General features: G+C 41.4%; 3 protein-coding genes across 4 annotated transcripts; 2 read left to right on the top strand and 1 right to left on the bottom strand.

Moving 5' to 3' along the window:
• The first annotated feature begins 2,751 nt into the window (after nucleotides 1-2,751).
• LOC127787092 (uncharacterized) lies at nucleotides 2,752-5,268 on the top strand. Of its 2 annotated transcripts, XM_052314952.1 has the most exons (3): nucleotides 2,752-3,448; nucleotides 4,237-4,331; nucleotides 4,447-5,268. In XM_052314952.1, the coding sequence occupies exons 1-2, from the start codon at nucleotides 2,969-2,971 to the stop codon at nucleotides 4,297-4,299; spliced, it is 543 nt and encodes a 180-aa protein (XP_052170912.1). In that variant the 5' UTR covers nucleotides 2,752-2,968; the 3' UTR covers nucleotides 4,300-4,331; nucleotides 4,447-5,268. The 2 variants fall into 2 exon arrangements, with proteins under 2 accessions (XP_052170912.1, XP_052170911.1); XM_052314951.1 differs by having other exon boundaries at nucleotides 2,753-3,448; nucleotides 4,237-5,268.
• LOC127787093 (probable sodium/metabolite cotransporter BASS3, chloroplastic) lies at nucleotides 4,534-11,273 on the top strand. Its single transcript, XM_052314953.1, is given in 6 exon segments — nucleotides 4,534-4,596; nucleotides 7,797-7,855; nucleotides 7,936-8,031; nucleotides 8,135-8,460; nucleotides 8,462-8,709; nucleotides 10,246-11,273. Coding segments are annotated over 4 exon segments (873 nt in total). The 5' UTR covers nucleotides 4,534-4,596; nucleotides 7,797-7,855; nucleotides 7,936-8,006; the 3' UTR covers nucleotides 10,520-11,273.
• Nucleotides 11,274-20,774: 9,501 nt separating this feature from the next.
• Nucleotides 20,775-22,316, bottom strand: LOC127814089 (transcription factor IBH1-like). Its single transcript, XM_052355347.1, has one exon. The coding sequence runs from the start codon at nucleotides 21,863-21,865 to the stop codon at nucleotides 21,353-21,355; it is 513 nt and encodes a 170-aa protein (XP_052211307.1). The 5' UTR covers nucleotides 21,866-22,316; the 3' UTR covers nucleotides 20,775-21,352.
• Nucleotides 22,317-23,063: the final 747 nt, after the last annotated feature.

Here is a 23,063-nt window from a genome sequence, read left to right as displayed (position 1 = left end):
AAGTCAAGGAAGATAATTTTTATATTTAGTTTGAATAAATAAAGTGTAATAGTAAGTATGTCCAGATATATGTTAAATAATGTCACACTTTGTTGGGTTTATGTTTCCTAATAAAATCTAAAGCAATCATGATGGTTCAAGTTAATTTCATAGATTTCGGTTCAAGATTAAAATGACGATTCAACACCTTTGTTGGCTGTCCAAATAGAAGTTGGGCCATAAGCCTTTAACCTTTTCTTTAGAGGAGAAATAGGGCTTGACCCATTTGTTCAAGAAAGGGAGAAGCCCAAGCCTGCTACCTTAGCTCATTTCTCTTGTGCCCTAGATCCTTAATATAAAAGGGATCATTCTTTCCCCTTTTGCCTTATGTGTGCGATGGCCGATTCTTTTTCCTTGGGCACCCTTGTTGTGGTCGATTGCTCCTTTATTATATGGCGGATTGTTTTTCCTTCTTGGTCTGGCGATCCTTTCCTTGTTGAGTGTCGCGCCTTTCCTTGTTCGTCTTGGACGATTTATCGATGAGGTGTATTTATGGGGATCGATTGTCTTTTCTATATGTAAGTGTTCTCAGCCATTGTTGAACCCATAGCTTTGTGATTACTTTCCGTTTCTTGGTAGATCCAACTGTGTGTGGAAGCTTGTGTGGCTTGAGAGAGAGGTGTCAATCAATCGAGAGACTTGGGGGTTTGAAGGTTTCAATTTTTTTGGAGGGGGGGTTGGGTAGAAATGTCAAAAGGGTCGGGCAGCCTACGGGTTGCCTGGCCTAGCCTGTGGCCCACTGGGCCCGACCGGTTAGACCCAGCTTGTTGGGACCTTATGTTATTTTCAACGTTCCTTACTCATTTATTTTTTGATTATGTTATTTTTTATTAATTATTGATATTGAAGGCTAAAAAATTTATATTTCACAATATATATAAATAATAACCATCAATATATTTACAATTTTTAAGCTAAAATTTTTATATATTTAAATTATAAATAAACATTCATCTTTTTATATGTGCATTATTTTTTATATCAATTCACAATAAAATTTACAAGGCATATAGAATTTTGAAATATAAAATGATGAAATTATATTTAAAACTTAAGATAGAAAATTATTTGAAAAAAAAAATTAAAAAAATTAATTTTTATATATACATTATTTTGATATTTATATATGTATTATTTTTTAAAAAAATTATTTAAAAAAAAAAAAGGATTCGGGCTCAGTGGGCTCAGCTTACTAGGGCATGTGGGCCTCGCCCACCGAGACCGGCCTACTAGGCCTTGTAGGCTAAGGCCCACAAGCTTGCTAGGCCCATGGGGTGGCCTGACTCGTCCCTACCCATGGCAAAAAGGGTCAGACTAGGCTTGGCCTTTTCAGTAAATGGGCTGATCCTCTATCTGTTTAAAAAGCCTGTGGTCAACCTAGGACGGGCCTTTTAACATTTTTAGGTTTAGGCTCATTTGTGGTTTGGTGTCTCTATTTTTGGAGTTACCTAAGTGGTGTTGATGAATTCAAAACTAAGGCTTGATCTATTGTCTTCATGATTGTCATTCATTAGTTGAAATAGGGAGTTTATTTCGTGTTCTTCTTGTTGTTGCTATCGATTTATTCTTTTGATTTTTATTTTGTGCACTAAGGATTTGATTTGCAATGCTGCCGCACCCAACACACTTATTTACAATGTTATAATAGTGAATTATTAAGTTGGTCAACTGGGGTTCCTAACAAAAGAAGAAGAAGCTAAAATAAAAATAATAGTAATTAATAAGACCAAGTTTAAATTTCTGTATCCAAATCTTATTTACCAAATATCTAAATCTATTTCCAATTCTCCTATAAATGCTATATATATATCGTCTCCGTCTCCTGGGGGGGGGGGGGGGGGGGGTCAGTCGTGGTGTTGCTGATCTGCTGATTCATATATACAATTATAATTTTATTTATGCATTTCGGCTAATCAATCAATCAATCAATCTCTTCATTAAGTAGTCGTCGATCGGATGTTTCTTAATAATTACAATTATTTAGGCGTGACCGTGAAAAATTAAGGTAAATTTGTCGTAGCGGTGGGTATAAGTTTTGTATTATTATTATTATTATTGTTATTGTTATACCAATGACCGACAAATTCGAGTATAATCACTGTTGGTATGTATTTTCCAAAGGCACCTACCCTACCCTCACCCATTACCATGCATGATTGATTATTACTAATAATAATAATATTATTATATATTTCATCATGTTACTACTACATTCTTCTACATAATAATAATAATAATATAACATATATTTTAGATGGGAATGGATGGGACTATGGGAGCCTGCCAGCCAGCCAGCCAGCCTGCCTGCCTTCAGCCACCCACTAACAAATATCTACTACTACTACTACTACTACTACTAGTTGGCTATGAATATCTTTAATGGCATGCAATCTCTATTAGTATTATTATATTTATTTAGTAATTAATTAAATTTTATTTTATTTTTAGCTCCACAACTCTCGCTCGCTCGCTCGCTCGCTAGCTCTATTTATGGCCATTCCTTCCATTTTCGTGCTTATCGCTCCACCATCAGCGCCCCCGTTTCCCGTGTGAACGTACCGTTTCCAATTTCTGAATTACATATATACCCCCCTCTATGTACACGTGGCCAGTCCTTACTTGCAAGACCCTTGCCATTTCGGTAACACAACATCCAGCAACAAATCAATTGACCCTGACCGTAATCTCATCTACTAATATCTCTTCTTCTAATCTAACCCACCCTTTCTCCCTCGCTCCCTCTCTATAATCTATTCTTTCTTTCTTGCTTGCTGGCATCTCTCTCTCTCTCTCTCTCTCTCTCTCTCCATCATTTTTCTCTTTTTCTCAATTCCTTAAACCCTACCCCACCCTTCTCTGTTGATGCAAAAATTCTTCCTCCCCTCTGCTGCTGCTGCTGCTGCTGCTTTGCAAAAACCCACCCCCAACAATGCTTCTCCGATTCCTACTACTGTTTGTGTTCTCCTTCTCGACCCATCTCTGGGCTTCAGCCGCCGCCGAAGCCTTGTCGATATATGATGTGCTCCGATCGAACGGCCTGCCGATGGGCTTACTCCCTAAGGGCGTCAAGGAATTCCATTTGGACGACGCCGGCCAGTTCGAGGTCCATTTGGATCAAGAGTGCAATGCCAAGTACGAGAACGAACTCCACTACGATCGCAACGTTTCCGGCACTCTCTCCTACGGCCAGATCGCCGGCCTTTCGGGTCTTTCTGCTCAAGATTTGTTTCTTTGGTTCCCCGTTAAGGAAATTCGGGTGGATATTCCCAGCTCCGGCTTGATTTACTTCGATGTTGGGGTTGTTTTTAAGCAATTCTCCCTCTCCTTGTTCGAAACGCCACGGGATTGCACGGCGGCGAATCCCCCAGGTCTTCAAGATGGGAGCTTGATCGCCGAAACTGTATCGAAGGTCCTCCTTTCTTTCATTTCTCAATTCCCTGGAATTCACAGATTCTGTGCATCTCTTATTGGTTTTTTGCAAGTGTCTTGATTAACCTGAAGATGAGGTGATTGGCTAGAGACTTGGTTCTAAGAATAGTTTCATGGGTTTTTATCGATTATGCTAACGAGCAATAGGCCATAATAAATTCGTGGACATTGATTATGTATGGTTCTGATCTAAACCCCTATTTCTTTAGGAATTTGGTCACGGGGATTTTTCTCTGAGTTTATCTCCATGGATATTTTTGTTTTTATTCTAATTTGTGATTGTTTTTAAAGTATTCAGAATTCTAAATGGGGTGTTTCCCTAATCCCTAATCCCTAATCCTATGTTTAGAACCAGGATTCTTAGAAGGAACTGAGAGTGAAAGGTTTTTATCTATATATAAAAATGCACGAGCATAAAGTTTTGCGTTTTCTTTTTATGTTTCTATCCATCATGAAGTCGTGTTCCAAACACACTAAGAAACTGATATTTTTGGTTTAAAATTCCTAGTTTGAGATTTAACAACGTCACATATTAGATATAGCCATTCATCTGTGTTTCCAATTCTGGCAACTTTTTCATGAACTACTGGTCCAGGATCGCAAGAATTAGTTATGACATATTCACCGGGTTGTTCTTTCCTCTGCAACCGGAGTCTAGACATGTTATGTGTTCAACATTGAGTCTGTAACTTTGATGATGTTTATTTTACTCGTACTGCAACTGATTGCCTTTACAATTGGCTGATGATATTTGATGCTTTCTTACAGAATCTATCTGGCAAGCTGCCTAATCAACCTGATCAGGGTAATTCCATGAGGGCTGTTTCTTAGATTGGCAAGACAATGATAATTCAGGTTGCAAGGTAGCTCAATCACTGATGGGGCTTCATTCCCTGTATGTACATGTCTTTTGAGAGTCTAGTAGCAGGTCCTATGCTTCCTTTCAGTGTGCTTGCTTGCGGTTTTTGTACATTGCAGAGTCTGCAAACTATAGCCATGCCTGCTCCTGTCAGCACGACAGTTTTCGTGAATGTGACTGAGAGACAAGTTGGAAGAACAGGATTGTCATCGGGGTCTTTTATGCAGAAAATATAATGAGACAGGAGCCTTTGGTCAAAGTGGTTTCAGGTGATAAATCTGCTGAAGTCTGTTTTGTTTGCTGAGTTCATTATGACTATAAACATACACGGTTTCTAGATAAAGCGTCTTTTTTGTTTTTTGGTAGTATTTGCATTAGTGATGAGATATAAATACTGATAAAAGAATAAGGAATAAAATGGATTTAATTGTTATTTTCTTTACGGCTGTTATGTTGTATGTTGTATTTCGGAGTTATTTGTACTTGCTAGTTGCTACTGTTGCCTCTTTGCCTGGCCTCTTTAAACAATCTGTGCTGCTTACCTCATTATTATTTTGAATTCTATGAATGCTAAATTATTGTTGAGTTATCGGACAAAGATGAAAAGGGGAAAGAAAGTACTCGGGGGAGAAGAAAGGTGGGAAGAGTGGAAAGCAGGGAGGAAAGTCAGAGCTGTCATAGAAGAAGTTGTATTTTGGGTTTGCATTCGATTACTTCCTCAAGCAGCTGGCTTGCTACATCCACGAGTTCACTTCAAATTTCTGAAGCTCTTGATACTTTGTTCTTTTTGGACTTGTTGTGTGTTGAAGATTTGCATAGCGAGTAGCATGTTTAAAAAATAACTTTAATGAGAAAGATTTGCTGGTTGTGTAGGTTGGAGTATAAGTAACATATTGCAATCATCTTTACACAATTGGTCATCATGATTTCTTCCCTTGGCACCCGGATACTGTTTTCACTGCCATTGCAGTTTTCTGTTATGTCCCTGTTTGTAGGCACTAGTGTGTGTTAACATGTGCTGAGAAATATGGAAACAATGCTGAATCTGTAATATTTGTTCATGTGTCTCACAAATAAATCATGCAAGCAGCTTATCAGATAACTGTACAGTGGCCTTACCACGTTTTAATAGGACAGTGATTGAACTCACGAAGTGTTTAGTCCACCAAACATGACAATTCTCTGTTTGGATTATCATCAACTGGCCTCTCTTAATTCACCCTTCCCCTCAGGATCAAGCCTCGAGTATTATGAACATTTTCATGCGAAATTCAGTTCATTATAATGGTTTACCGTCAAAATGCCTTGTCAACCCTATTGGTGGAAACCATTTCCAGATTTCTGCGAACGAACATTTGTTGCTTCCTCATTGTCTAAAAGTTCATGAGATCTTTCAGAGATTAAGCTACACCTGAACTGAAGCAGTAAAAAGTCTGTCCCAAGGTTTAATTGCCTGCATGCCTGCATTTAAAATAGTTATCCCGGGCACTTTCATTTAACAGAAAATCAAAGCCATATGGAGCTTTGAGCAAATAACAGAGGCTGATTTTGAGGAGTTGTTTTCAGGAGATTTTTCTGTTCGATGGTAATTCTCCCTTTCTCCAGCCATAAAGGTTTTTGTTGCAAATGGATCTGATCTGATTTGACTGTTGAACTGATTGATTGCATGTAGCAGTGTAACATTCTAACAGGCTTCATTAAACACCCCACCCCCCCCAAAAAAAAAAAAATCTTTGCACAGTGATTGTGTTGTATATTTATCTTTAGAAGTCAGAAATTTGACAATCTGTAGCTAAGGCCGTTAGATTTTTAGCGGTTACAGTCGTTTCTGTTTTAAGAAAAACATTGCGTCCTCTTCCTGCTTTTATCCGTCCGATGGTTGTTCCCAGTTACTGACAGTTGCTTTTGCTGTACCTCAAATTTCTTGACAGACACTTGTAGAATGTTGTATTTAATAATAATCGAGTGTTGACGTCTCATGATTGTATCGACTCATGTTGATAAGTTAGTTGGGGGGAAACTAATACTTTTTGCATGCATATATATGAATCTCATCGGAGAGTCAGGTTGGGGGTGGGGGACAGTAGAATGTTAGTTGCTTGGTCGTTTTACTTTTTACCTACCGACATTGTAAGCTCCTGTTTACGAAAGGGCTGCTGGATGTAGTTTTCATAATCCCATCCGAATGAACGTAAACTTGAATTGATAATAATATTTATGGCAAAATTTGAAAGTTAACTTGACAGATTTGCTGTGCCATTTTCTACGTAAAGTGATGTGATAATAATAATAATAATAATAACAACAATAAAGAAGAGAAGCCCTGACGCAGTGTGCTTCGCTAATTACACACAATTTGTGGGTGGGCAAATTAACAAATGGAAGAGGAGGAAGACAGAAGACTAATTTTTCTTGGATTGGAAGCACATGAAGGGCGCTGGCTGGTCGGCTCAATTGAGGGGCCGCCCATAATATCCACACATCTCTTCTCTTGCATTTTCCTTTGATTTTATTATTATCCAAAATCATAATTAATTAATAATAAAGAGTACTCACTCATGATTCAAGCAGTCTGATTTTCTTTTAATTGTTGGGTTTGTCATCTCCCTCCAAGTGATTACAAAAGAAAAAACAAAAAAATAAATTGAACATTTAAAGCAAATCTAAATTTATTTATCGACAAATAATAAATTTGTATAAAATTTTATCACCCGCCATTACTGTACAATTACATTCTCTTCTCTTCTGTATGTAGTAACGGAAGAAGCAACCTTCCAATTCCGATTCTCTCTCTCTCTCTCTCTCCCCTTCTGCCGGAAAACACTCCCTTCTCTCTCCCGCGAAGAAGCTGCGACAGCCTGGCGGAGTCCGGCTTCTCCGGTCCGGTGGTTCTACTTCTCTCGTCCACACCATCCCTCCACTCCACATATGGCCTCGATTTCTGTCTTATCCTTCCCGCCACCACTCAAATCACGCCAAACTACTCCCAAAACCAACCTTTCCCCTTTCACTTCCACTCCTAACTCCAATTCTCTGTCTATAATCCCCCATGGCGATTCTCTCTCCGCATTCGCTTGGCTTGCTCCGCGTCCTCGCCGACCATTGGCAAAGTCGGATTACAGAGAAGAGAAGGTAACTTCTTGTTGTTGTCCTTCGATGCCAACTACAGCAATTTGCCAGGACTAGGAGTGAAGGCTGATTCTTCCCAAGTTCTGCCGGCAATGATGCCATCCGTGGTCGCGCTCACTGCAGTTACCGCTCTCGCTCGCCCTTCAACTTTCACTTGGTCTGATTTTATCACCTGCTGCTTTTAATATTTTGTATACCCTTTTCCCATTTCCCTATTATGTTCCTTATTGTGCTATCAAGGGTTATAAAGTATTCTTCCATCCCAATTATGTTGGTTATGTTAAGGTTTATAAAGGATCAAGGTTTAAAATTAAGTTACTTTATTTTCGTCTTGTTTCAGATCAATAAATAGCTTGAAGTGGAACGGATTTACTAGGGAGAAAATTTCTTTTCTTTTGCGTGGTAGTGTTTTCCATGTCTTCCCATTTCTATGCAAACTTTGTTCAAAGGATATATGGCATGCTTATGGTGAATTGCAGGATGTCGAAGGAATTGTACGCCCCTGCTCTTGGATTTATCATGTTGTCAATTGGAATTAGACTATCTATGGATGATTTTTCCCTTGCATTTCAGAGGTAACACCTCTTTCTAGCTAAGAAAAATCGACCTTGTCGCTATGAAGTTTTAGATCAGGCGATGCTCTGCATCTGCCTTTAAACTCCTTCTCATCTCTTGCAGACCTCTTAACAATATCTATAGGGTTTGTGGCACAATATGTGCTGAAACCAGCTCTTGGCGTGTTGGTGGCAAGGGCATTTCGAATCTCTCCCATGTTCTGTGCTGGTTTTGTCCTCATGTCTTGTGTTGCTGGGGCTCAGCTATCCAGCTATGCTAGTTTCTTGAGCAGAGGGGATGTGGCCCTGAGCGTTCTCTTGACAAGCTCGACCACCATTGCTTCAGTTATTGTTACTCCACTTTTAACAGGCCTTCTTATTGGGTCTATTGTTCAACTTGATGCAATTGAAATGTCAAAGTCCATTTCACAGGTAGTGTACACATTAGGAAGTTGTTCTTGTTCCCATCACAATTGGGCTCGTGCTAAATACTTATGCAAAATCTTTTGTAAACTTTCTTCAACCTGTGATGCCATTTGTTGCAATGGTTTGTACTTCCTTGTGTATTGGCAGCCCTCTTGCTATTAACCAGGGTCAGCTTCTTTCGGCTGAGGGTCTGCAATTGGTTGGTCCTGTGTTGACATTTCGTGTAGTTGCATTCACCTTGGGTTACTGGATCTCCAAAGTACCACTTCTGAGGTAAGTCCCCTGTTGTTCATCTTGCTTACAGGTGTTGCTGAACTAGTTTCAGAAAGTAGCACTTCCTGTATTTCCCTTTCTTTATTGACCATTATCACATGTTTCCTAGAATTTTCATGATCTTGACTTGTAACTTTTTTAGTGCCATATTTTTCATAAGTGCATGCATATGTATCATATATTGTGGAGATGTCAAGTATGTTGAGGCATATGCTTGTATAATTGAATGATGATCCAATCCAGGTTTTTTTTTGTTGTAGTTTTTGTCTTAACTTAATTAAATGGATGAATAAGTAGTTTTATTGGAGCTAAAAATCATTTTTGGGACAAATCCCATGTGACTCCATGTTTCCCACGTGCTGCTGATATTTGAGTTCAATCTTTGGTGTTATAAGCTAGTGGAACTTGTATTGTGGTTGGTGAGACTTATCTTGTTAATTTATAGTGGATGTCATATATATATATATATTATATAGATGGCATTTCACTTTAAATGTCTTGGTGGTGGGCTGCATTGGGCGGGGGAAGTGGTTTTCTGGAGTGCTGTGTCTAGGTGGAAGTACTGCGTATAACACCTTGTTATGTTCACGTTATATTTTCCTCTCTGATTTTCTCTTTTGGTCTTCCGTTGCTGATAAACCATCTAGCATTCATATCTCTGCTTCCTTGAATCTTTCTTTCATTTGTCCAGGAACAAATAATATCTTAATAACCTCACATAGTTTTTACCCTGTCTTTTTGCGTCGTGCATGTTTATGAAATTGTTTTTTCTTCTTTTTACTTCCCTAGTCTGCACAATGGTGGCCCCTTTTATGTTTACACATCATTTGACTTAAAATAGGTTGCCTCCTGATCTACTCTGCGGAATCACCATACCGCAGCTGAATGAGGGTTTTAAAGTTCTTGTCTGAATGAAGCTTTTTTGCTAGGCCTGTCACTTATATCCTTTCTTTAGGACACTTGTGAAAGAAAAGATGATGCCTCCGTGCATGAGGCTCCCCAACTTTGCAAGTGTTGAGGGAGGTCATTTTTATAAGCAGCCTTAACCTTGGCTTGCTTTTCATAATTCAAACCCTTTATCTTCTAGTCGTAAACGAAAAACTTTGTTGTAAATATCAGGACTCGCTTTTCTTTAGGACAATTGTGAGAAAAAAAAAAAAAATCCTTTCTTTAGGACCCCTGTTCTATACTCTGGGAAGATAGACATACTTGATAGCAGTCCAGGTAGCGAAAAAGACTGATTGTCGAAAGACTGGTGGGTTGAACAGGTTAATTGGCCAATTTAACTTGGTTATCATTTGTTTTGGCCATTTTTAAGATCTAAGTTATCGTCAATAGGGCCATTTAACATATCATTCCTACGATCAATTTGTTTTATGGACAAAAGTAGCAAACAATTGTTGGACGCATGGGGCTTCCACAAATTGAGTTGTAAATAAGACTCCATTGCCAATTAATTAGCTTCACATAATGATGCATGTTGAAAAAATCCCCTTAATAATGAATGAATTGAATGGTTTTGATGAGTTCTGGCAGGCAAAATGAAGAAGCGTGCAGAACAATTTCATTGTGCACGGGGATGCAAAGTTCTACGCTGGCAGGGGTTCTTGCCGCCCAATTCCTTGGGAGCAGTAGTCAAGCGGTTCCCGCTGCATTCTCAGTAGTTGCTATGGCGATCATGGGCCTTTGTCTTGCATCTTTCTGGGGCAGTGGCTCTCTACGAGCGAGCTCTGCGGTCTACAGACTACAGTCCAGCCTTAGTGAAGAAGTAAGCATTAATTGGATGAAGTATTTGATTCCAGGAGACTGACCCACCGAGGCAAATTATATTCATAGAAATTAAGAATAATACGTACGAGACTTGGAAGAAAGGCGGCATCAATGAGATATATAGGAGAGTGTAGAGAGCAGGAAATATGCTTAATTAGGAGGAGATGGTTTTCCTGTGGAGTGCTCATGCACCCTGTTTTTGCTTAATCATATATGCAGTAGTGTCAAAGTAGTAACATGGAAATGCAATAGAGAAATAATGCTTTTAACTTTGGCTATATATATAGTTGTGATTTGCGTCATCCATTTTAGTTCTGGCTGTGTGGATATATAGGACCATTCTTGCAGGAAATCAAAATGCTTTTTTTAATTTCTTCATCTGATGAACAAAGTGCTGATGGCCTGCTCAGTGCTTCCCAATGGACAAAGGCTCATCAGCAGTTGCTTGCCCGCTCTACACTTACGATCCATCTCATTCATGTATTGATTGTTGTGCCCAGACAAAAAAGAATTGGGCCGAATCAATCAACAAAGCAATGGGCTTTATTTAATTGGGCCACTGTGTGTAATGTGGGGATGGTTTAATCCCGGGCCGAGCCGATGAGACAGAGGCTGACTACATCTGCATCTAGCAGTAGCAGAACAAAGTGAACGACCAGATTAAAAGGATCATCATCATCATCATCATGTGAGAGGCCAGAACTTCTCTTCTCTGTCGGGGCCGGCCCGAAAAGAAGGCTTAATTAATTAATTTGTATGCGCAGACTTGACACTTCTAGACAGACACACTCAGCCATGGGTTGTTATTATTAATATATATATATGTACAGTACTCTATGGACAGCAAACATCGTAGTTCGCTCGATGACTTCAGTACTACATAATATATGTATGTGCCGTCTGCAACTATATACATATACATGCGTGGCATGGGATGGCATGGAACCAAGAGGAAGACACGACACTAGCCTGCTTAGTCCTGACCTGGGCTAGGCATGCATGCATGCATGGCATGGCAATATGAATGCATCCACTATTATTAATTATATACAAGGAAGAACCAGTATGTGTGTGTGTGTGTATTAAATATTTATGCAGTTTCTCAAACGTACTTCTAATAATATGTGAATATATATATATATGTATATACATATATCACGAATATCACATCACAGGACATATCTGGAGATGAAATTTACCAAAGTATTCACTCACAGAGATAACAAGACATTGAGCCGATCAACTATATTTGAACCTCCCATGCATGTCCTTCCATCTCTACGTTTCAGTGGTTTTTTTCTCCACCAGCGTTGAAAGCATTCACATTCATGGTTAATTAGTTTACATGGAAATGATAGCATATTTATTTTATATATATATATATATATACATATGTTCAACAATCAACTGAATATGTAGTTATAAACTTATAATTGAAATTCAGACACTCAAAAGACTCGGATATACATGACTTATCAAGAAAGATGACCCAGTATCTTGTAAAACTAGTTTCCTCTTCTTTCAAATTCATTCCTAGCTACCCTCTCTCTCTCAGTAAATTAAATTTCATAGAGAGAAACAAGCTTCTAGGAACAAGGTTATTCATCTAATCACAGGGGGTGACGCATCAAAGTTATGAGACAATAATTCTGAATAAATCTGTATATATATATATATATATCCAAATATATATGATTTTATAAGTTTAAACATTTGTAATTGTTTTTGATAGATCAAACAATGGCAATCCTATTAATGGATCCTCTATGAAAGTAGAAATTGTTCCTTCCGGCCCAAAGGGTTGCCAAATGGGAGATTTTGGGACATTGGATGTAATATCCCAAGAGTCCAAAGAAGTTAGTATATATCGAGGATAGTGTAAGAAAGGAAACAACACCAGCTGGATACCTTTTAGGCTGAATGTTGGTAAAGAACTTCCAATTTAAGCGTGCTTGACCTGGGGTAATCCAGGGATGGGTGACCCCCCTAGGAAGTTCGTGTAGGCCCATTAGGATAAGTTGTTCCGGATCTTCCTATCGCTCGAGCGGGACGTTACAGGTGGTATCAGAGCCGACCCCCGAGCCTCTGAGCGCGGTGGTGGGGCAAACCTCAGCGAGAAGGCTGAGTCCCGAGGGGGGTGTGTGTAGGCCCCTGTGGGGGGTGCGTGTAGGCACCTTAGGCGAATCCCACATCGGCCATGCAATGGGAGAGATCTGGGGCTGGTTGTAAGGTCGCATGACGAGGACGTCATGTGCTTAAGGGGGGGAGAATGTAATACCCCGAGAGCCCAGAGAAGTTAGTATATATCGAGGATAGTGTAAGAAAGGAAACAACACCAGCTGGATACCTTTTGGGCTGAATGTTGGTAAAGAACTCCCAAATTAAGCGTGCTTAACCTGGGGTAATCCAGGGATGGGTGACCCCCCTAGGAAGTTCGTGTAGGCCCATTAGGATAAGTTGTTCCGGATCTTCCTATCGCTCGAGCGGGACGTTACATTGGAGCTAGTAATTGGAATGGGAGGCGGTAGCACCTACAAAACACTCCAATGGTGAAGTGAGTAAGGGATTAAGTTGGCAGGGTGTCGATAAGCTAAAAAGAATATCCCTGGGCAGTATGAGCAGACTAGCTTATATAGAGGGAGAGAGTTCCCTGACATATGAGTAGGCCTTGGGTGTTGTAGTAGGATGGAACAGTATCCGACGTCGGTGAGGCTCTCTGACGGAGGTGTGGTGCTGACGGGACCTTCATTAAATGTCGCATTAAATGTCAATGGAACCTGTAATGGGCGCAGGATTGTTGCAAGTACAAAGGTGACGATGATCACTATTGGGAGACATGGGGCTGAGATTGGATCAGAAGGTCGATAGAGGTCTTGGGCCTCTATTGGGCCAAGCTTAATTGGGCCAGTACAGTCCACAACCCCCCTAGGTTGGATGTTCACTAAGGTGAGCAGTCGAGCTCAAAATATAAAGATGACGGCTGGACTCTTATCGTGTAAGATCGAGATAGTTCGACAGTTGAGCTCCGAATAAGACCCTCGGGTTGGATGATCGTGAGGGTGAGTTTCTGAGCATGGATTACAGAGTCATTATTATAAGAGAGCAAGGAGTGCATTAGCCAAAGAGATGAGGCTTTGTAGGAAACCAAGCTAGGAATGTGCAACTGAGATGATTGAGGTCGATTACACTTAACCGGGACATTTTGAGCTCGGTATATACGACCGAGGTGGTTGAGCTTAATACGCTAAAGGTGATGGGCGTTTTTGGGTGTTATCGATTTTTCTAAGGCTCGCAAGGAGCTTGATGATTTTGGGGGTGGCTTTAATGTTCTAACATAGCGTGCTCGCTCCAGAAATTTAAAGTGTTAGGCTTATAGGGTAAGGCAGAGTGGTGTAGGTGGAGAGGTAGTCAAGATATTATATTATCCGGGCACGCGACCAAATTGCAATGGCGATTCTTTGACCGCTAAATGTAAGGCATTGATGTTGAGACACGTGGCAGCATCACATTAAGTGCGATGACGGATGACCCTTGGCTATTGGATGTCCCTCATTATACCTATAAAAGAGGAGGACTACACCTTACTTCTGCACGCCTTAATTATGCATTCAATTTTAGTCGCTCTTGATTGCTTTTTGCTTTTTAGGTAGCCCTAGGGTTTGAGGGATGAGGATGTTGATTTGACTCAAGGCCTTGCTAGTCTAAGGGAGCATTTCTATTAACAGCGTTGCAGAGGTACCTATAACTAGAGTTAAGTGTGTTTGAGTGAGAACAATACTAGAATGGGTGATTGCACTCCTTTTTGAGTTCTCTTATGGAGTGATTGTCACATCACTACAAGAAAACAGTGATTTTGAGACGAATTTTCAGTTTGAGACGAATTTTGGTCCCTCGGTAAAGTGCCCGTCTCAAAAATCCGTCTCTAAATTGTTGTTTTCTTGTAGTGCATCCCGTCTTCCCACTTTCCTAACTGCTTGTCCACGTATTCATTTGGTAGCTCCTTCGGCCGGGGCATAGCTAAGAAGACTTCTAGTTGATTTAAGCCATCTTAACATTCCCAACTCGTAGCTTCTGATTTTCTCTATTCTCACTTTGCTGTAGCATTTATCCAAAGTCGTAATCCGAGGAAAGTCTGTCCAGTGGGATAGACCTGGGCGATTGGCATAAGGCACCGATTGAGCCGAGGTTACTGGGTCTATTTGATACAAAGTGTGACTTGAGTGAAACCGAGGTGACTCAAAGTCCGGTCATGCTTGTTTGATACAAGGTATGATTTGAATTAGACTGAGATGACTCGAGGTTCGACAATTCCCGTTTGATACAAGACATGGTTTGAATGAGATCGAGGTAACTCAAGGTCTGGCCATACCTATTTGATATAAGGCATGGTTTAAATGAGACTGTGGTGACTCGAGGTCTGATCATACCCGTTTGATACAAGACATGGTTTGAATGAGATCGAGGTAACTCAAGGTCTAGCCATGCCTATTTGATACAAGGCATGGTTTGAATGAGACCGAGTTGACCATGCCGAACTGACCCCTGTCCTTGTCTGATCCAAGGGACGGTAGACAACACGACGAGAAAGATCGGGAAGGCCCCAAGGTTCGCCTGTCAGGCTAGACCTAAGCGTTTGGGGGCGAACTGACAGTGCCAAACTGGCCCCCATCCCTATCTGATCCAAGGGACAGTAGACGACACGACGAGAGAGATCGGGATAGCCTTGAGGTCCACCCACTAGGGTAGATCCGGGCGCTTGAGGGCGAACTTACCGTGTCGAACTAACCCCCATCCCTGTTTGATCTAGGGGGCGGTAGATGGCATGACGAGAGAGATCAGGATGGCCTTAAGGTCCACTCATCGTGGTAGACCCGGGCGTTAAGGAACGGATTGACTGTGCCGAACTGACCCCTGTCTGTGTCTGGTCTAGGGGACGATAGACGACATGATGAGAGAGATCAAGATGGCCCTGAGGTTCACCTGTTAAGGTAGACCCGGGCTCTTGGGAGCGAATTGACCGTGCTAAACTGACCGTCCTTGTCTGATTCAAGGGACAATAGATAACACGGCGAGAGAGATCGAGATGGCCCCGAGATTCGCTCGCGAGTTTTGCTCCCTGGGGATGTATTCAATATCAAAATATTCGAAAGATTCAGTTAAAGTTCTGATCTTGTTGAGGTATCTGTCAAGCTGAGGGTCAGTTGTTGGAAATCGCCCTTGACTTGATTTGTTACCATATGGGAGTCACTTTTTGCTACCAGCCATGTGGCTCCCATTTTGGAGGCTAGGATGAGTCCAGCCATGAGAGCTTCATACTTTGTAATTGTTACTTACCTTAAAATCAAACTTGAGTGATTGCTCGATTAGTATCCCCTTAGGCCCTTTTAGAATGATGCCGGCCTCGCTTCCTTTCATATTGGATGCTCCATCGACAAAACAAAACCCAGGGGTTACTATCCGAGCTTTGGCTAGGAGAGGATAACTCAACACAAAAGTCATACAGTACTTGATATTTGATGTGCTTTTGGGGTTGGTATTGAATGTCGAATTCAAACTGTTCTACTGACCACGCAATCATCCTCCCAGAGAGCTTAGGCTTTTGGAGAATTTGTCAGACTGGATGGTCAATTTGAATTATAATTTGGTGACTATGGAAATAGGACCTTAGTTGCTGGGCTGTTGTCACCAATGTAAGTGTCGGCTTCTTTATTTTCTGGTACTTGACCTTGGACCTGTGTAGGACTCGGCTGACGAAGTAGATTAGTCATTGTGTCTTGCCTTCTTCCCTGACCAGGACGAAGCTGAGTGCGTTCTCGATTACTAAAAGGTAGAATAGAAGCTCTTCGCCCGACTTTGATTTTGTCAGGATCGAAAAGAGTGGCCAGAAAGTGTTTCAACTCCTGGAAGGCGCTTCACATTGCTCTGTCCAATGGAACTCTGTTGGCTTGTTGAGGCATTGAAAGAACGGCAGGGCTTGATCCGTCTATTTAGATAAGACCGGGAGAGGGCTGTAATCATTTCGGTTAGGTGTTGCACTTCTTTTACCGTGTTGGGGCTGCACATCTCTTGGATAGCTCAACACTTGTCATGGTTGGATTTTATGCCTCGGTAGGTGAGCATGAATCCGAGATATTTTCCTGCCTATACCTTCAAAACACATTTCTCTGGATTGAGCCTCATGTTGTGTCTCTTGATTTACCTAAATATCTCGGTCAAGTCTGAGCAGTGATTTCTGTCTTCTGGGGTTTTTGCAACCATGTCGTTGACATATACCTTGATATTTCAGCCTATTTATTTAGAAAATACCTTGTTCATTAATCGCTTATAGGTTACCCCGGCGTTTTTCAGCCCAAAGGGTATAACCTTGTTGCAAAAGTTGGCATTTTTCGTAATGAAAATTTTCTTCTCTTCATCATTCAGGTGCATTTTGATTTGATTGTAGCCTGAGTACGCATCCATAAAGCTAAGATACCTTTATCCTGAGGCTCCATCGATGAGTATGTTAATGTTTAGTAGGGGGTACGAATCCTTTGGGGTATGCTTTGTTTAGGTCTGTGAAGTCGACACACATCCTCCATTTGCCGGAAGCTTTTTTGACCATCACCACATTAGCCAACCACGTGGTGTATGGTATTTCCCTGATGAATCTGGCTTTTAATAGTTTGGTTGTCTCCTTGACCATCGCCTTATGTCTTTCTTTCCCTAACTTCCCTGATGAATCCTGTTTTGCGCATGGGTCAATGCCAACTTGTGGCTGATGAAATTGGGGTCGATCCCAGGCATGTTTGCAGACGTCCAGGTGAATAAATCGGCATTTCATTGCAAGAGCTCGACCAGGTGCTTGCTAAGGTCGAAATGGAGTGTAACGCTAATCTTGGTTATTTGCTCTAGATGAGGCCCCAAACCCATGACAAGTAGCTCTTCCGTGGGCTGGGAGAGGCTGCCAGGGAGCTCACTCTGAGGATTAAGTGCAATCATGTTCACATTCTTTTAGGGAGCTCGGGAGCTGGTGCTGGGAACGTTAGCACCAAGGTCTTGGCTACTAGTGGGTTCCCAGCAAGGCTTAAGGTTTCGAGGCTTCAAGCTGTCGTTATAGCATTGCCGAACTTCTTTCTAATCAGCATGAACGACTGCGACTTCGGTGGCCGATATCGGGAACTTCATTGCCAAGTGTGGTGTGGAGGAAACTATGCCCAGAGTGTTGAGAAAAGGGCGGTCGAGGAGTGCATTATATGGAGTTCGACAGTCGATTACTAGGCACCTGATATTGATGGTCTTTTGGAGAGGCGTCGTGTCGAATGTGGTAAGTAGTTTGATGTAGCCCTTGATGTTTACTTGTTCCCCAGAGAAACTAACCAGGCTCCCATGCAAAGGCTTGAGGCTTTCCTCAGGAATTTGCAATCTCTTGAAAGTCGATAGATAAAACAGGTTCGCTAAGCTCCCCTAGTCAATACAAACCTTTTTTAACCAAAAAATTGGCGATGACAATTGAGACCACCATAGGATCATTGAGGTTCTGATCAATCCCCTCAAAGTCTTTGTCGGTGAAGGAGATCACTGGATGTCGGGTTATCTTCTTTAACTTCTTCTCAGCATCGCTTACTGACATTACTGCCCAGAGATGTCACTTCCTTGTAGAGTTTGAGTTTCTCCCGCCCGCAAAACCTCTGGAGATTGTGTCGATGACCTCTCTTATCTGATTAGCGGGGTCTGACCGGGTATCCTAACCCTTCCTAGCCCCAGGTCGATTTCGCGGCTGTAGCTTCTTTTTCGATACCAGACGTCACTGTGTTCGGCACTCCGTCCTCGCCTCTGGTGGACATACCGCTGAAGGTGACCTTGTTTGATTAGCCTTTCAATTTTATCCTTGAGGGCTGTGCACTTTTCGGTCGTGTGGCAGAACATCTTGTGGTAATCGCAGCGCTTACAAATGTCTAGGTTAGGATCAGGATTAGGTCGAGCTCTTACCTCGGGGAGGGATGACCCTTAAATTGTAAACCTTTTCGAGGATCTGATCTTGTCGGGTTGTAAGGGAAGTGTAGTTGTCATAACGCAACGAAGGTGGCTCAGGGACTCGGGCTTGCTCTCTGCGTCCCCTATGGCGGTCTTTATTTTCTCGTGCTTAGCCAGAGTCTTTCTTAAGACGGCATTGATGCTTAGTAAAGGGTCTTTGCCGCTGGGTTAGTTACGGCCTAGCCTATGGTCGAGGGTTGTCGTGCTGGGCAACCAAGACTTCTTCCATGTTTATATAACCCACGACCATAACTTGAGGTTGTCCAGGTTGGCTAGAGGTTTTCGAGTTAGCGAGTTGGCAAAGGGCCCCAGTTTAAGCCTAGTCATAATAGCATAAAGGGAAACGACATGGGTTATATCCCTGATCTGAATGGCCTCCTGGTTGAACCTGTGTAGGAAGGCTCGGAGTGAGTCGATCTCTCCTTGCCTCAGATTGAGGCTTGCCGATGTTTTACGATGTGCCCGAGTGGTGGAGAAGTGGGTGAGAAAGCGTGTGGTTAGCTCGAAAAAGTCATGAATAGAGTTTGGTTCTAAGAAGGAGAACCACAACATGGTCGACTTCTTAAGTGTGTTGGGAAATGCTCAGCATATGATCGGATCATGCCCCCCGCTTAACATCATCATGGCGTTGAACATGGTCAAGTGCTCCTAGGGGTCGGAGGTGTTGTCTTATGGTTCCAAGGTGTTGGGAAGGTGGATGCCATCTGGCAACGGTACAAACATAATGAACTCCAAGAAGGGGTGGCCTGGAGCACATAGGGATATGGAAGGTGGAAGAACAGGAGTATGGGTAGCCAAGTGTTGTTGGTGGCGGCTACCTTGTGTCATCATCGACCCATTTGTTGTGTTGGTCACACTGTGGATTTCGGGTTAACTTAGCAACCTGGTTTTGAAGTTGTTGGACGATTTAGAGGAGAACCTCCATGGTGGTTGAATTTTTTGGTTGGTGGTTGTTGTCGTTTGGTTCTTAGTTAAGGACGCTTCTGGTTCGCACCATGGGAAGGTGGAGGGATTGGTTTGAAAGGCTCTGGTGAGATTATGAAGTAGGTAAGTTTTATTGGACCCCACGGTGGACACTAAATGTTCCTTTCGGCCCAAAGAGTTGTCAAATGGGAGATTTCGGGATGTCGAAACTGGTTTCGATGATCGAAAGAAGAGGTGGTGGCACTTACAAAACTCTACAAAGGTAAAGTGAGCAAGGGATTAAGTTGGTAGGGTGTCAATAGGCTGAAAAGAACATACCTGAGCCTGTGAGCAGATTGGCTTATATAGAGGGAAGGGGTTCCCTGACATGTGAGTAGGCCTTGGGTGTTGTAGCAAGATGGAACAGTATCTGATGCTGGCGAGGCTCTCTCTAACGGAGGAGTAGTGCCGACGAAACCTTCGTTAAATGTCACATTAAATGTTGATGGAACTTGTAGTGGGCGCTGGAGTGTTGTAGATACGAATGTGATGATGATCACTACTCGTAAACACGGGGCCAAGATTGAGTCGGAAGGTCTATGGAGGCCTTGGGCTTCTATTGGCGAGTACGATCCAGAAATATCCATCCATCTACTAGATGAAAGGGGAAAAAAAAATCCATTCTTATTGATCCTTTGTTAATTGCGTACCTCTGAAATGCTCAGTAGCCAAAATTGTACAAATCATATATATATATATATCCCTTTGTGTTGCTTGCTTGATTTACATGATACTGCTTTCCATATACATGTAAAATATTAATAAAATTTCAACAATATAAGACATCTTTATACATTGAATTTACACGCATTAATATCTGTAATATATTATTACATAAATTATATTTACTTTAATTGGATTCTCTTTCTTAAATCCCTAGATCGATGCAAATTAAGGGAAAAGAACAGTGCCAAGTCTGTACAGATTACGAGGTTTCAAGATCTCTCTCTTTATTTATATATATTAATTGGTTTTAATTTAAGCTCAGGGCATCAAACTAGCAAAAAGGATCAATTATACCATGGATTAGAAAGTAATTGTGTGAGATGTTGAATCGTTACTGATGCCACGACAGGTGAAAACAAAATGAACTATTGAAGAATGTGTAGTACGTACATGCATATTATATATATGGTGTCAAGACATTTTCCAAAAACAGGAACATTATTGTTTGTTCAGTTCATGACTTCAGTACAAGAAGTAGCTCTTTTCCTCTTAGAAATGTCTACTTCTTCTACATTTTGTAACAAATTAAGGGGAAGAGGGGTTTTGTTTTGGTACTTGAAACTAGATCATTCAGATCTTCCAAGTCAAAACCATATTAAAGGGGATTCTTTTTTTTTTTTTTTTAATTTTATTTTATTTTATCATCAAGCGAACACAGAAAAATTCCTTTACAATACATCAACGATTAGTAATCATCAAATGCAGATATAAATGAAGCACGGCGAGAGTGAGTAGGTTCCATTTGGATCAAACAAATAATTAAAGAGGCAAAGGAATCAACAAACAGCCTGAAGAGCTACAAGGATGGATGGATGGATGGATAAAAGCGTAGAATTACAAGCAACAGATCTGTACTGGGGAACTTTAAAGCCATCAGTTTCCAGAATACACTCATGCATATATCTGTCTATAATTTACATTCTACATCTTTAAAAGCTAGCTTCTACTTAGAAGCTATATATTTCCATGATCATTTACATCTGCAAATTTAAGACCACCTGATCTTCATCCTGCATATATATATATATATGTATGTATGTATGTTTCCACAACTGCATGTAACTTCCTGGCGAAACATCTCTCTCTCTCTCTCTCTGTGGGATTTATTAATTAATTTGTACTTATATTTTCCATCATATGATGATACTGCAAGTACGTATGGCCAAAGTAGTCAGGTAGAGCAGAAATCGACAATATTCTTCATCACTTTTACCTGGATGGTAAGGCACTTTATGTAGTGTGCAGTTTCTCCCAACAAGCTGTACAAATCCATGCTTTCACCTCCTGGAACCAGCCTTCGAAGGATATCAGTTTGGGCAACACCAGACTGATTATGATGATGATCTTGGGTACCCTCGTTTTCTACTACTACCGATCTTCTAATTCCGCTGTCGTCTCCACCAGACCTTCTCCTTTTTCCCGCCAAAGCACGCCGCACCAGCGCTTGGCGACGGGTAATTTTCCAGAGCAAGGCCCTGCTCCAGGCTCTCCTCGACCCCACTGCCGAAGCCATTGACGCATCGGCCACCATCTTTAGCTTACGATAGCGTCCAAAAGCCGCTCGCGCTGCAGATGATGATGATGATGATGATGAAGCGGCAGGTCTTCTGCGGTTTCTGAGCCTTTTCATGGCTCTAAGAAACCCATAAGCAAACCTAGTTCTAATGGAACTAGTAGGCTTCATCGATATATATATATATATATGTGTGTGGAGATCAATAAAGAGAAGAAGCTAGACTAGTGCGAGCGTACGTGACAGCAAAATTAGGGTTTCGGACACATGGGCACTTATGTAAAGCTGAAAGCTGAATCTAAGGTAGTGTTTATATGATCTACAAAGGGGTTGGTCGGTTCTTGCGATGGAATGAAACAGTCATCAGAATTGAAATAACCATTGGACATGAAAGATTTTCTTCTGACACAAAGTAAGTAAAGGGGCCTTCTTCTTCCTCACAAGGACAAAAAGGAAACTTCACGACCTCCTCTGACACAATATCTACTTGAACCAGAGAGAGAGAGAGAGAGAGAGAGAGAGAGACTCAGAGAGAGAGAGGATTGAGAATGGACGGTGGGGAAAGAGGAGAGTTTGGGGAATCAATCTTTCATCGTTGTAATATTATAGAATTGAATTGAGTTGTAAGTTTGATGTTTCATTTTCATCAGTTTCTTTTTTTTTTGGGGGGGGGGGGGGGGGGGGGGAGGGGTTTGGAAGGATAGAGAAGTCATCGGTGTGAATATAATTAAATTAATTAATTAATTAACCAATATTTTGTGGATGTGGTGGGGCTGCTGGCCAACCACCATATGGAAGCACATGGTTCCATTGCCCACTTGGGATGGATGGGGCCTCCCAACAATTTTGTTCTTTCCTAGTAGCTTATTTTGTATGTAATTTATCTCATGTTTGTCTCTTTTTGGTCGTTAAGAGAGCGACATTCCACCGGCACTCCTGCTGCTGCCCACAAATCTCTTAAGCCCGGCTCCCGCCGGCAATGTCACTGGTGGTGCAGCTGTTGCGGCCCATGGCGGCGGCAGCGCTAGCTGATCAGTTCTTATTAATTACCCAACATTTATATATATATATATATATATATGCAAAAGGTGGTGACATAACATTTTTCAGTCAATGAATGGATGGGTTGTTCGATCGTAGGATCAAAGTGGAAGAAAGAAAGAAAGAAAAAGGTGGAAATTAATCAAAGACTTTTATAGCTTTACTCTTTGAAAAACCTTGCATGCGCGCGCGTCATTACCGCTAATTAATCAAACCCAATTAATATATATATATATATATAGAAGAAATTAATGAAACGGTGGGGTTAGCTTAGCTACGTGTTAATTGGGCGTTGGGTGGTTAATATGAACAAGCCTACTCTACCCTA

Source organism: Diospyros lotus, chromosome 12, assembly GCF_014633365.1.
Source record: "Diospyros lotus cultivar Yz01 chromosome 12, ASM1463336v1, whole genome shotgun sequence".
Lineage (NCBI taxonomy): Eukaryota > Viridiplantae > Streptophyta > Magnoliopsida > Ericales > Ebenaceae > Diospyros > Diospyros lotus.
The sequence above is the reverse complement of the archived record's forward strand: the minus strand, read 5'-3'. Positions and strand labels throughout refer to the sequence as shown.